General features: G+C 46.4%; 1 protein-coding gene across 2 annotated transcripts; it reads right to left on the bottom strand.

Moving 5' to 3' along the window:
• Positions 1-1,372: 1,372 nt before the first annotated feature.
• LOC128703875 (arginine/serine-rich coiled-coil protein 2) lies at positions 1,373-11,970 on the bottom strand. 2 transcript variants are annotated; one of them, XM_053798723.2, is made up of 2 exons: positions 10,185-11,970; positions 1,373-6,054 (listed from the first exon to the last, which is right to left on the bottom strand). In XM_053798723.2, exon 2 carries the CDS (start codon positions 6,024-6,026, stop codon positions 4,791-4,793), a length of 1,236 nt encoding a protein of 411 aa, XP_053654698.2. In that variant the 5' UTR covers positions 6,027-6,054; positions 10,185-11,970; the 3' UTR covers positions 1,373-4,790. The 2 variants fall into 2 exon arrangements, with proteins under 2 accessions (XP_053654698.2, XP_053654697.2); XM_053798722.2 differs by having other exon boundaries at positions 11,429-11,970.
• Between the last annotated feature and the right edge of the window lie 1,204 nt (positions 11,971-13,174).

Genomic DNA, 13,174 nt, shown 5'->3' with positions numbered 1-13,174 from the left:
ACCTTGTACATGCACTGGTATACCTTGTACATGTACTGGTATACCTTGTACATGTGGTGGTATACCTTGTACATGTACTGGTATACCTTGTACATGTAATGGTATACCTTGTACATGTACTGGTATACCTTGTACATGTACTGGTATACCTTGTACATGTACTGGTATACCTTGTACATGTACTGGTATACCTTGTACATGTACTGGTATACCTTGTACATGTACTGGTATACCTTGTACATGTTCTGGTATACCTTGTACATGTACTGGTATACCTTGTACATGTACTCATATACCAGTACATGTACTGGTATACCTTGTACATGTACTGGCATACCTTGTACATGTACTGGTATACCTTGTACATGTACTGGTATACCTTGTACATGTACTGGTATACCTTGTACATGTACTGGTATACCTTGTACATGTACTGGTATACCTTGTACATGTACTGGTATACCTTGTACATGTACTGGTATACCTTGTACATGTACTGGCATACCTTGTACATGTACTGGTATACCTTGTACATGTACTGGTATACCTTGTACATGTACTGGTATACCTTGTACATGTACTGGTATACCTTGTACATGTACTTGTATACCTTGTACATGTACTGGTATACCTTGTACATGTACTGGTATACCTTGTACATGTACAAGTATACCTTGTACATGTACTGGTATACCTTGTACATGTACTGGTATACCTTGTACATGTACTGCTAGTAAATAATGATATTATTATTATTATTATTATTATTATTATTATTATTATTATTATTATTATTATTATTATTATTATTATTACAAAAACACAATACTAAGATAAGTCTTATTGATCCACTAAGTCGATAACTTTAAACTTGATAAAGTTCAATTTTTTTATTAGTTAATTCAAATTGTTAACATAATTCTGCAGTTTATTTACCTCTTATAAACTGGTTATTTTATATTTTAGTTTTTCCTCGGATAGCATTAAAAACGAACTGTGTAAATGTTTTTGTTAGTGGAGAGAAAAAACACGGCAGTGTGGGGTTAGAACTCGCGGCAAGTGAGTCGTAAAACTCCTGACCGGAAGTTTTATCACACGCCATGAGTTCTAACCCCACTGTACTGTTGTTTGCAATTGTGGTATTACGATTTCATGAATTTTGTTAGTGGGTTTGGGTTTAAGACCTACGTAGTATGGGCCAGTAGGCCTGCTGCAGTGTTCCTCCTTTCTAATGTTTTTTGTTGCATGTTGCATATAGGTTGCACTGTGTTATATAATTACTTTCTGGATTAAATCATATTTTATCTATGAGATATTTGTTTAATATGATTAATTGGTGAACTGAAAGTGGGCGGTTATTGATACGTCTTCGGAGGCTTCTTACTTTATTTGCATAGTCGTGGTGGGTACACAGGCTTGTGTGTTGTGCCCATGGCCCGGGAGGGCCATCACACGAGAGGGAGAACTGGCCTTCTGTCTTGCTGCTAGGCTGCTGTGAGAGTGAGAGTGTGGGGCCAGCTTCCCACAGACCTGGGCAGGCCCAGAGGGCAGCACCTGAGTGCCGTGAAATATGAACTAAGCTGGCAGACAGCATATAGCTGTCTGTGCAGATAGTACAGGCTGTCTACATTCGCTCGGCCACCTACCTCGACGACGCGACAATACTGGTTGTAGAAAAAAACTCGGTCTCTCTCTCGTAGGAACAGGGTACAGAACACAAATTAAAACATGTATATACTTATGGACATGGAAAAAAAAAACTTCCTACAGGGAGGGAAGAAAAAAACATGTAGGGTGTGCTGAACATCATGGTCATAGGCAGTGAGCATCGAAAGGCATCACTGCACGCCTTCCTGCATCTGGACAGATACTGCAACACAGGAGACATCGCTGCGGCTGAGCTGTGACATAACAAGGTACGGTCTCCTCTGGAACGGTGAAGCAGTCATCCAGTCATCGTAGGAGTCACTGCAGGTTTCACTCAACCTGGGGCACGACATGCTGGTGCCCTCGAGTGAGGCGTCTACAAAACTCAGCAACTGGGCAGGACTTCTCGCAAACGACTCAGGAGGACACTTCTCGACTGGTACTGTCGCTGGGCTGTCACTGCCAGCGAGCGTGGAGCGAGTTGTGGAGCGAGTCGTGGCAGAGACGACTGGGCGAAACATCTGGGAGTCGTAACATCATACACCAGACTGCAGTGAGCGAGCTAGCAGTCAAAGTGACATCTTCTTTGTGCAGGCTGCTCACTGTTGTGACATGAGGCTGACACAGCGCCTGCCGACAGGGCTAACTGCAGCTTGACAAGTGTCATTCTCTCGGCAGTTGGAGTTATAGCAGAGGTTAGTCTAAGCGTCCCCAGACTTGTTTCTCTACATATAACTGCACTTTTAAGGTCTGGAGGTGAAGTGAAACAAATCTTGATGGGAATCGTAGCAGGTACGATTCTGCAGAGCATCTATGAGCGACGAGCATATGAGCTTTCTGTACAAGGGGGCTCGGGCTTAGAGCTGACTGATATCTAGTTACACTGGGTGACTTAACACAGTGGTGCTACACGGGTCTGGCTCAGACCTCACTGGACACACGGAAAACTTTACACACACCTGCGGTACATGCAGTACAACATGGCTTAACTAGTGTGGAAAATACTGTATATATTTTTCAGAAATACGGTAATTTATAGGTAAATAGATGCCCTTTATTGTATTTTTAAAAGAAGTATGTTATCGAAAATGGGAAACCTGCGGCTGGGGGGCTCAGTCGCCATCTTGGTTTTTGAATTTTGTATTAGAAACGTTGGTGAATGGGGAAGAATTTTTCGTGCTCTAGAGGTTAAAATTGTGCTGACACCTCTCAAATAGGAGGCGAAATTGGTGGATATGCATTCCTGCATAACTTGAGATTTCAGGCGACTGGACAAGACAGCTCCAGGAACCTCAGATAAGCTCTCTAGATTTGTGTGTAATTCTGGCCAGCATTATTTTCATAGATTTAGTTAGAGTGAGGTTTTCTGAGTATGATACACTAATCTCCAGTCAAATTGGTGAGTGATAATAAGATATATTTTTCCTTCTGTTATGTAATTGTGTATATATATAACCATTTATTATTTTTAATATACAGTCCACAAAATTTATACATTTACCAGTATTCCTGGTTATACATATTTCATTGGTAATTAATAGGTCCAGAGCAACTTGTGGATATGACAGTGGTAGGCATTGAAGGGGGACATTTTTTGCGACCTAGGTGTCCCAAATTCCTACTTGTCTATGTAACATTGATAAATAATAAGTATCTTTGTTATCATTTACTGTTATGTACATAATTAGTTACATTCAGATAAATGCAATTTTCCACAACTAGCAAATGATGCTTCTCTGTGCACAAAACTGACACTACGCCGTACACTAACATGTGAGAACACTGAGAGGAATTATTTAACACACGACATATATTTTCTCTCAATCTTCTCAACAATACTGAAATATTTACTAGAACACTCAATGTGACATCATGTGATGTCAGACATGACATCGCGAGGTGACGTCAGCAGCATTGTGACATCAGCAGATATCTCAAGGTGATGTCAGGCAGACATCGTGATGTCATGAAGTCGGGCGGCATTGTCAGTGATGTCAATGTGATGTGGGCAGCAGACCACAGCATGAGGCCTGGGACATCTGGCTTGGTAACCCACATGGCTTGTAGTTCCACGTGACATAGCCCACACCCCATGTGGCATTGAGATCCATGTGGTTTCGTGATCTATGTGGCATGCTGATCCACATGGCTTGCTGATCCACATGGCTTGCTGATCCACATGGCTTGCTGATCCATGTGGCTTGCTGATCCACGTGGCTTGCTGATCCACGTGGCTTGCTGATCTACGTGGCATGCTGATCCACGTAGCTTCGAGTGGCCTCGGGCACTCGGATATACAGCTCTGGCAATGAATCACAAGAAAAACAGCAGAAAACACAGCAGAGGGAGTGGGCAGTGGTGAGCGTATGGTAGACGGGTGAGCGTGAGTAGGGCGAGCATGGGCGATGCAAGGAAACGGCCACTTCCTCCTCCTCCCACCCACCAACACAGGGAGACACACTGGATGCAGAAATCACCAAAAAGCTCACCTCTGGCTTGCTGAAACAACTGTGCTGAGCTGAACAACAACAGCAGAACATACAAGTGACGCTGAACATGTGACTTGAGACACAGCATGGGACGCTGTAGCGTGGGGTCACTGGGACGCCACTTACAGTTCGGTAAATTTCGGCTGGATCCTACTTGTACCTGTGTCTGGATGCTGAAACGTGCAGACACGACATCAGGATAACTCGTTGAGAGACTGATGCTTCTTGTATAGGGTGATGAAGTGAAGATGACTTCATCCCTTCCTCTCTCTGGGCAAACACAATTGCTGCGACCACTGCTTCCCACCATTTATAACGAGACTTATTTCGTACGATGAAAGCGGGTGCGTGAATGATATGTCTTCCAAGGCTTCTTACTTTATTTGCAAAGTCGTGGTGGGTACACAGGCTTGTGTGTTGTGCCCATGGCCCAGGAGGGCCATCCCACGAGAGGGAGAACTAGTAGGCCTTGTGTCTTCCTGCTAGGCTGCTGTGAGAGAGTGTGGGACCAGCTTCCCACAGACCTGGGCAGGCCCAGAGGGCAGCACCTGAGTGCCGCGAAATATGAACTAAGCTGGCAGACAGCATATAGCTGTCTGTGCAGACAGTACAGGCTGTCTACATATTCAATACACTAGATATAACGTATTAATATCAGATACACACCAACTCACAAGAACAAATTTTTGATCGCGTCACATAGACGATTGTTAGAAGTACTGTTGTGATAACATTGATCCACGACCCCACCAGCGCCATCACAATTTTGATGAAGGTGTGCAGCTGGTTCATGACGTATGCCTCGTCACGGTCATCGAAGTTCTCTTTGCAGGTGGCGACGTACTCGTTCCAGGAGAGGTTCAGATCGAAGGAGATACAGGTGTGTCTGAAGCCCTCAGTCAGGATGATTGCTACCGCGAAGGCCAGCAAGGTTTCCAGGGCCACAATGGCCAACACCACCAGCGTGTATATCCTGGTGAAGGCAAAGGCTGGTGGCTCACCCTTGAGGCGCCAGATATTAAGGAGCCCACTGTGGAAGAGGAGTAATGTAGTGGATAACACCACCTCGATAATGGGAAGAAATGCAGTCATGTTACAAGGGGTCTTGTCTGGGTTCCCCCAACCCCAGCGATGGTCGAAGCCAGGGGGTTTGTTGACAAACAGCGGGCACATTTTCCGCTCCACCTCCCAGCGAGAGGTTACGATAGCCATGGGCACCATTACAGACAGTGCTGCAGCGAGGGCCACCACGTGAAGTATAATACTGAACACTTCTAAACGAGCCGTTGTTGTTTCGCCCTCGAGAGCGGCGGTTTCAGGATGCCGATACTCCCACTGTTTGTGTTGACGACCTCGGCGGTGGCTACCCCGCCTGGGTCTCCTGCCAGGCTGATGCTTCTCTGGTGACTGCTGTGTGCTGTTACCACCCTGGTGACTAGTTGTGAGCCTGACTGGTGACTGATCACGACTGTTACTTCTGTGTTCACGGCTCTCACGACTAACATTCTGCCTTCTAGGTGAGTGGTCACGACTATTACTTCTGTGTTCACGGCTCTCACAACTAGCATTCTGCCTTCTAGGTGAGTGGTCACGACTATTACTTCTATGATCACGGCTCTCATGACTAGTATTCTGCCTTCTTGGTGAGTTATCACGACCACTACGTCTATGTTGTTTTGGTGACTGCCGTCCTGGTGAGTTAGCTCTTCCTCTCCGTATCGAGCGTGGGGACTGGCTAGGCAGTGTGTGTTGCCCTCGATCTTGCTTGACAGAGGAGGAGGTCCTGCCTCTAGCCTCATCCAGACAGCGTCGGGACGGGGATAGGTCCCTGCGGCGTGGACTTCGTCCTTGCTTTCGTCCCCTGTCGCTATCCTCAGACCCATCCATCATCCTCTCCCACACATACACATTGACAGCCCTGAAGAAACAGGAAAATGGAGGGTATAAGATGCTGGAATTCACTAGTTACTCAAAACCAGGAATAAATAAAGCTAGTGTAGGTAAGGAAGTACAAGGTATAAAACTACCTAAAAACAGAGACAGATCTGAACTTACAAGTAAATGATGATTATCTTACGAATTCGTAATAACTACTTATGGAAAGTTATATATACTTTTCTTTCTTGTCGTTGCAGGGGTCGAGTATTGTTGGGGTCGAACATTGTTGGGGGTTGAGTATTGTTGGGGTCGAGTATTGTTGGAGGGTCGAGTATTGTTGGGGTCGAACATTGTTGGGGGTTGAGTATTGTTGGGGTCGAGTATTGTTGGGATCGAGCATTGTTGGGGGTTGGGTATTGTTGGGGTCGAGTATTGTTGGGGTCGAGCATTGTTGGAGGGTCGAGTATTGTTGGGGTCGAGCATTGTTGGGGGTTGAGTATTGTTGGATGGTCGAGTATTGTTGGGGTTGAACATTGTTGGGGGTTGAGTATTGTTGGAGGGTCGAGTATTGTTGGGGTCGAGTATTGTTGGGGTCGAGCATTGTTGGAGGGTCGAGTATTGTTGGGGTCGAGCATTGTTGGAGGGTCGAGTATTGTTGGGGTCGAGCATTGTTGGGGGTTGAGTATTGTTGGAGGGTCGAGTATTGTTGGGGTTGAACATTGTTGGGGGTTGAGTATTGTTGGAGGGTCGAGTATTGTTGGGGTTGAGCATTGTTGGGGGTTGAGTATTGTTGGAGGGTCGAGTATTGTTGGAGGGTCGAGTATTGTTGGAGGGTCGAGTATTGTTGGAGGGTCGAGTATTGTTGGGGTTGAGCATTGTTGGGGGTTGAGTATTGTTGGAGGGTCGAGTATTGTTGGAGGGTCGAGTATTGTTGGAGGGTCGAGTATTGTTGGAGGGTCGAGTATTGTTGGGGTTGAGCATTGTTGGGGGTTGAGTATTGTTGGAGGGTCGAGTATTGTTGGAGGGTCGAGTATTGTTGGAGGGTCGAGTATTGTTGGAGGGTCGAGTATTGTTGGAGGGTCGAGTATTGTTGGAGGGTCGAGTATTGTTGGGAGTCGAGTATTGTTGGGGTCGAGCATTGTTGGGGGTTGAGTATTGTTGGAGGGTCGAGTATTGTTGGAGGGCCGAGCATTGTTGAGGGTCGAGTATTGTTGGGGTCGAGCATTGTTGGGGTTGAGTATTGTTGGAGGGTCGAGTATTGTTGGATGGTCGAGTATTGTTGGATGGTCGAGTATTGTTGGATGGTCGAGTATTGTTGGGGTCGAGCATTGTTGGGGTTGAGTATTGTTGGAGGGTCGAGTATTGTTGGAGGGTCGAGCATTGTTGGAGGGTCGAGTATTGTTGGGGTCGAGTATTGTTTGGGTCGAGTATTGTTGGGGTCGAGTATTGTTGGAGGGCCGTGTATTGTTGGGGTTGAGCATTGTTGGAGGGTCGAGTATTGTTGGAGGGTCGAGTATTGTTGGAGGGTCGAGTATTGTTGGAGGGTCGAGTATTGTTGGAGGGTCGAGTATTGTTGGAAGGTCGAGTATTGTTGGGGTCGAGCATTGTTAGAGGGTCGAGTATTGTTGGGGTCGATCATTGTTGGGGGTTGAGTATTGTTGGAGGGTCGAGTATTGTTGGAGGGTCGAGTATTGTTGAGGGTCGAGTATTGTTGAGGGTCGAGTATTGTTGGGGTTGAGTATTGTTGGAGGGTCGAGTATTGTTGGGGGTCGAGTATTGTTGGGAATCGAGTATTGTTGGGGTCGAGTATTGTTGGGATCGAGTATTGTTGGGGTCGAGTATTGTTGGGGTCAAGTATTGTTGGGATCGAGTACTGCTTGGGTCGAGTATCGTTGGGGGTCGAGTATTGTTGGGGTCGAGTATTGTTGGGGTCGAGTATTGTTGGGATCGAGTATTGTTGGAGGATCGAGTATTGTTGGTGTCGAGTATTGTTGGGATCGAGTATTGTTGAGGATCGAGTACTGCTTGGGTCGAGTATCGTTGGGGGTCGAGTATTGTTGGGGTCGAGTATTGTTGGGGTCGAGTATTGCTGGAGGTCGAGTATTGTTGGGGTTGAGTAATGTTGAGGGTCGAATATTGTTGGGGGTCGAGTATTGTTGGGGTTGAGTACTGTTGGAGGGTCGAGTATTGTTGGAGGTTCGAGTATTGTTGGGGGTTGAGTATTGTTGGAGGGTCGAGTATTGTTGGGGGTCGAGTATTGTTGGGGTCGAGTATTGTTGGGGGTCGAGTATTGTTGGAAGGTTAAGTATTGTTGGTCTAGTATTGTTGAGGGTCGAGTATTGTTGAGGGTCGAGTATTGTTTGGGGTCGAGTATTGTTGAGGGTCTAATATTGTTGGGGGTCGAGTATGGTTGGGGTTGAGTATTGTTGGAGGGTCGAGTATTGTTGGAGGGTCGAGTATTATTGGAGGGTCGAGTATTGTTGGGGGTTGAGTATTGTTGGGGGTCGAATATTGTTGGGGGTCGAGTATTGTTGAGGGTCGAGTATTGTTGAGGGTCGAGTATTGTTGAGGGTCGAGTATTGTTGAGGGTCGAGTATTGTTATGGGTCGAGTATTGTTGGGGGTCGAATATTGTTGGGGGTCGAGTATTGTTGGGGGTCGAGTATTGTTGGGGGTCGAGTATTGTTGAGGGTCGAGTATTGTTGAGGGTCGAGTATTGTTGAGGGTCGAGTATTGTTGAGGGTCGAGTATTGTTGGGGGTCGAGTATTGTTGAGGGTCGAGTATTGTTGAGGGTCGAGTATTGTTGAGGGTCGAGTATTGTTGAGGGTCGAGTATTGTTGAGGGTCGAGTATTGTTGAGGGTCGAGTATTGTTGTTTACCTGGAGTTTACCTGGAGAGAGTTCCGGGGGTCAACGCCCCCGCGGCCCGGTCTGTGACCAGGCCTCCTGGTGGATCAGAGCCTGATCAACCAGGCTGTTCCTGCTGGCTGCACGCAAACCAACGTACGAGCCACAGCCCGGCTGGTCAGGAACCGACTTTAGGTGCTTAACCAAATTCTGCAGACCTTAAAATACAATGCCTCTCTTGTCTTTAAGATGTGGACTCAGAGTTTCCCAGTCTACGTGACGCTCGATCAGTGGAACACAGTGTGTAGGGATTAAAACACTGATCACTGGTCTAAACTGATCTGTTTTCCTTCCCCTGATCAGTCAGGCTGTGGTGCGTGTATCAGAGGGCATGCAGAGAGCACCACCAGGGAGCACCAGGCAGGTCCGGGACCACCACTGGGTCGAGTATTGTTGGGGGTCGAGTATTGTTGGGGGTCGAGTATTGTTGGGGGTCGAGTATTGTTGGGGGTCGAGTATTGTTGAGGGTCGAATATTGTTGAGGGTCGAATATTGTTGGGGTCGAGTATTGTTGGGGATCGAGTATTGTTGAGGGTCGAGGAATTTGAGGGTCGAGTATTGTTGGGGGTCGAGTATTGTTGGGGGTCGAATATTGTTGGGGGTCGAGTATTGTTGAGGGTCGAGTATTGTTGGGGGTCGAGTATTGTTGGGGGTCGAGTATTGTTGGGGCTCGAGTCTTGTTGGTAACGGCTTGACAAACCTCCTGCCCTTTTACCCAACAAAATCTAAATCAAACAGTATAATTATTTTAAACAGCTATAATCTGCTCGAGTTATGTAATTATAGAGTCGAAGCCTTTAATTTCTCCTCCGAAGTGTCAATAAATGGGTTCGAAACCCAACAATGGAAGAGGCGGGAAACAGGTACTCAGGGGGCACAGCTGGAAACTGAAAACTCAGATGAGTCGTAGGGATGTTAGGGTGTAGTTCTTCAGCCTTAGCTATGTATGGATTCCATACATAGCTTTAATGAAAGGTATGATAAGATTCTTGAAGCTAGGAGAGTGAGAACCTAGTAGCGACACGACACGACAGTAGCCGTGAATCGACCCCTGCAACCACATATGGGTGAGTACACACAACCACAAACCTACCCACACAACATCCATCCATCTATCCCTGGGCGATAGATGGAGAGCTGAAATGAGAACTTTAGATCGTTATTCGTGAGAAAGCGCAAAGCCCATAGGGCCCAATATGGCTACAGAATCAGTCTGTGTATATACCAGGCTGTCAGAAGAACTTGTAAATTTACAGTAACCAACCTTAAGCTTGTGTAACAGGTGTAATGACGAAGTAAAGACGATGTCAGTCCGTCAATCTTCGATAAATAGCGTTTGAGGTGGTCAGTCCCTCAAGCTGGAGAAGAGTTCAAGGTGATAGACTGATTACATCTTTCGCCATTACACTTGTTGTCTCTGTATTTGACTGAGGAAGCCTACTGTGTAGGCGACACGTTTCAACATGAATGATGCCCAGCTGCTGCACATGTGTCTTAATCATCAGTTTTAAGTTTACTCGTAAATAGAAGGAGGCCTGGTCACAGACCGGGCCGCGGGGGCGTTGACCCCCGAAACTCTCTCCAGGTAAACTCCAGGTAAACAAAGTCTGGTTACTGGAACAGCAGTCAGTCTTGTTTATGAGGACTTGCTTGTGTTTAGAGCTGATTGTGTCATCAGTCAGTCTTGTTTATGAGGACTTGCTTGTGTTTAGAGCTGATGGTGTCATCAGTCAGTCTTGTTTACGAGGACTTGCTTGTGTTTAGAGCTGATGGTGTCATCAGTCAGTCTTGTTTACGAGGACTTGCTTGTGTTTAGAGCTGATTGTGTCATCAGTCAGTCTTGTTTACGAGGACTTGCTTGTGTTTAGAGCTGATTGTGTCATCAGTCAGTCTTGTTTACGAGGACTTGCTTGTGTTTAGAGCTGATGGTGTCATCAGTCAGTCTTGTTTATGAGGACTTGCTTGTGTTTAGAGCTGATTGTGTCATCAGTCAGTCTTGTTTACGAGGACTTGCTTGTGTTTAGAGCTGATTGTGTCATCAGTCAGTCTTGTTTACGAGGACTTGCTTGTGTTTAGAGCTGATGGTGTCATCAGTCAGTCTTGTTTACGAGGACTTGCTTGTGCTTAGAGTTGATGGTGTCATCAGTCAGTCTTGTTTACGAGGACTTGCTTGTGTTTAGAGCTGATGGTGTCATCAGTCAGTCTTGTTTACGAGGACTTGCTTGTGTTTAGAGCTGATTGTGTCATCAGTCAGTCTTGTTTACGAGGACTTGCTTGTGTTTAGAGCTGATTGTGTCATCAGTCAGTCTTGTTTACGAGGACTTGCTTGTGCTTAGAGCTGATGGTGTCATCAGTCAGTCTTGTTTACGAGGACTTGCTTGTGCTTAGAGCTGATGGTGTCATCAGTCAGTCTTGTTTACGAGGACTTGCTTGTGTTTAGAGCTGCTGGTGTAGAGTTGATCAGTGAATAGTGTGCTGTAGGGGGCCAAGTTGGGCTTTGATTCTTACCTGAATATACTTGAGGGGTGATGTTTCACTCGTGGTCCACTAGTGCATGTCTTGGTTTTACTCCTGGTCCGCCACTAGCTGTGATGTTTCACTCCTGGTCCGCCACTAACGGTAATGTTCACTCCTGGTCTACCACTAGCTGTAAAGCTTCACTCCTGGTCCACCAGCACCAGTGATCATTCACTCGTGGTCCACGAGTACAGTAATTATTATTAACAATATATCTGTCGAGGTCACGAGTGCAATAAAACGCTTGCAATGTTCCACTAGTCCAATAAGAGAGACAGTGAAGGCTACACTTGGCTACCCGCTGGCCGGACATACACAAATGAATGACTAGTTCGACCGCCAGATACCATTTCCATTAGATATACACATTTCTGTAAACGATTTGGAAGCCTATTTGTAGGCTTTAACTAATGGTAACTTCATCAAGCTCTCTTTCGTCAATCTTAGACTGCTTGTATGTTTTATTTTGCAAGATTTTCGATTCTTTTAACAGAGGGAATTGTTGATTGTCACTGCTTGAGAACCACGGCTGTGATACTGATGAGCGTTATCGTTATCTTATCGTATAGCCTCCCTACGAGGTTTTCAAATATGCGTTATCGATAGGTTGTCATAGACGAAATAAGTGTCAGGGGCTCAAGATTGTTCAACTGCCTCCCAGTATACATAAGAGGGGTTACTTCTTGTAATTAGTATTTTACTACATGTAAACCACACAATAACCAAAATCTGTGAACCCCGCATTGTAATCCTTATAGAGAATAAACTTTGATTTGATTTGATATAGACTCCTGGTTGTCTTCAAGACCCCTGGTTCCTTCAAGACCCCTGGTTGTCTTCAAGACTCCTGGTTGTCTTCAAGACCCCTGGTTCCTTCAAAACCCCTGGTTGTCTTCAAGACTCCTGGTTGTCTTCAAGACCCCTGGTTGTCTTCAAGACCCCTGGTTCCTTCAAGACCCCTGGTTGTCTTCAAGACCCCTGGTTGTCTTCAAGACCCCTGGTTCCTTCAAGACCCCTGGTTGTCTTCAAGACCCCTGGTTGTCTTCAAGACCCCTGGTTCCTTCAAGACCCCTGGTTGTCTTCAAGACCTCTGGTTGTCTTCAAGACCCCTGGTTCCTTCAAGACCCCTGGTTGTCTTCAAGACCCCTGGTTCCTTCAAGACCCCTGGTTGTCTTCAAGACCCCTGGTTGTCTTCAAGACCCCTGGTTCCTTCAAGACCCCTGGTTGTCTTCAAGACCCCTGGTTGCTTTCAAAACCCCTGCTTATCTTCAAGACCCCTTGTTGTTTTCCAGACCCCTGGTTGTTTTCAAGACCCCTGGTTGTTTTCAAGACCCCTGGTTGTTTTCAAGACCCCTGGCTATCTTCAAGACCCCTGGTTGTTTTCAAGACCCCTGGCTGTCTTCAAAACCCCTGGTTATCTTCAAGACCCCTGGTTGTTTTCAAGACCCCTGGCTGTCTTCGAGACCCCTGGCTGTCTTCAAGACCCCTGGTTGTTTTCAAGACCCATGGTTGTCTTCAAGACCCCTGGTTGTCTTCAAAACCCCTGGCTGTCTTCAGGAAGGCACTGGACAGGCACCCAAGGTCAGTATCTGACCAGCCGGGCTGTGGTTCTCACGTTGGTTTGCGTGCGGCCAACAGTAACGGCCTGGTTGATCAGGCCCTGATCCACCACGGGGTCTGGTCAAGGACTGGACCACGGGGGCGTTGACCCCCAAAACATCCTCCAGTTATACTCCA

This window comes from Cherax quadricarinatus, chromosome 95, assembly GCF_038502225.1.
Source record: "Cherax quadricarinatus isolate ZL_2023a chromosome 95, ASM3850222v1, whole genome shotgun sequence".
In the NCBI taxonomy this organism is placed as follows: Eukaryota; Metazoa; Arthropoda; class Malacostraca; order Decapoda; family Parastacidae; genus Cherax; species Cherax quadricarinatus.
The sequence above is the reverse complement of the archived record's forward strand: the minus strand, read 5'-3'. Positions and strand labels throughout refer to the sequence as shown.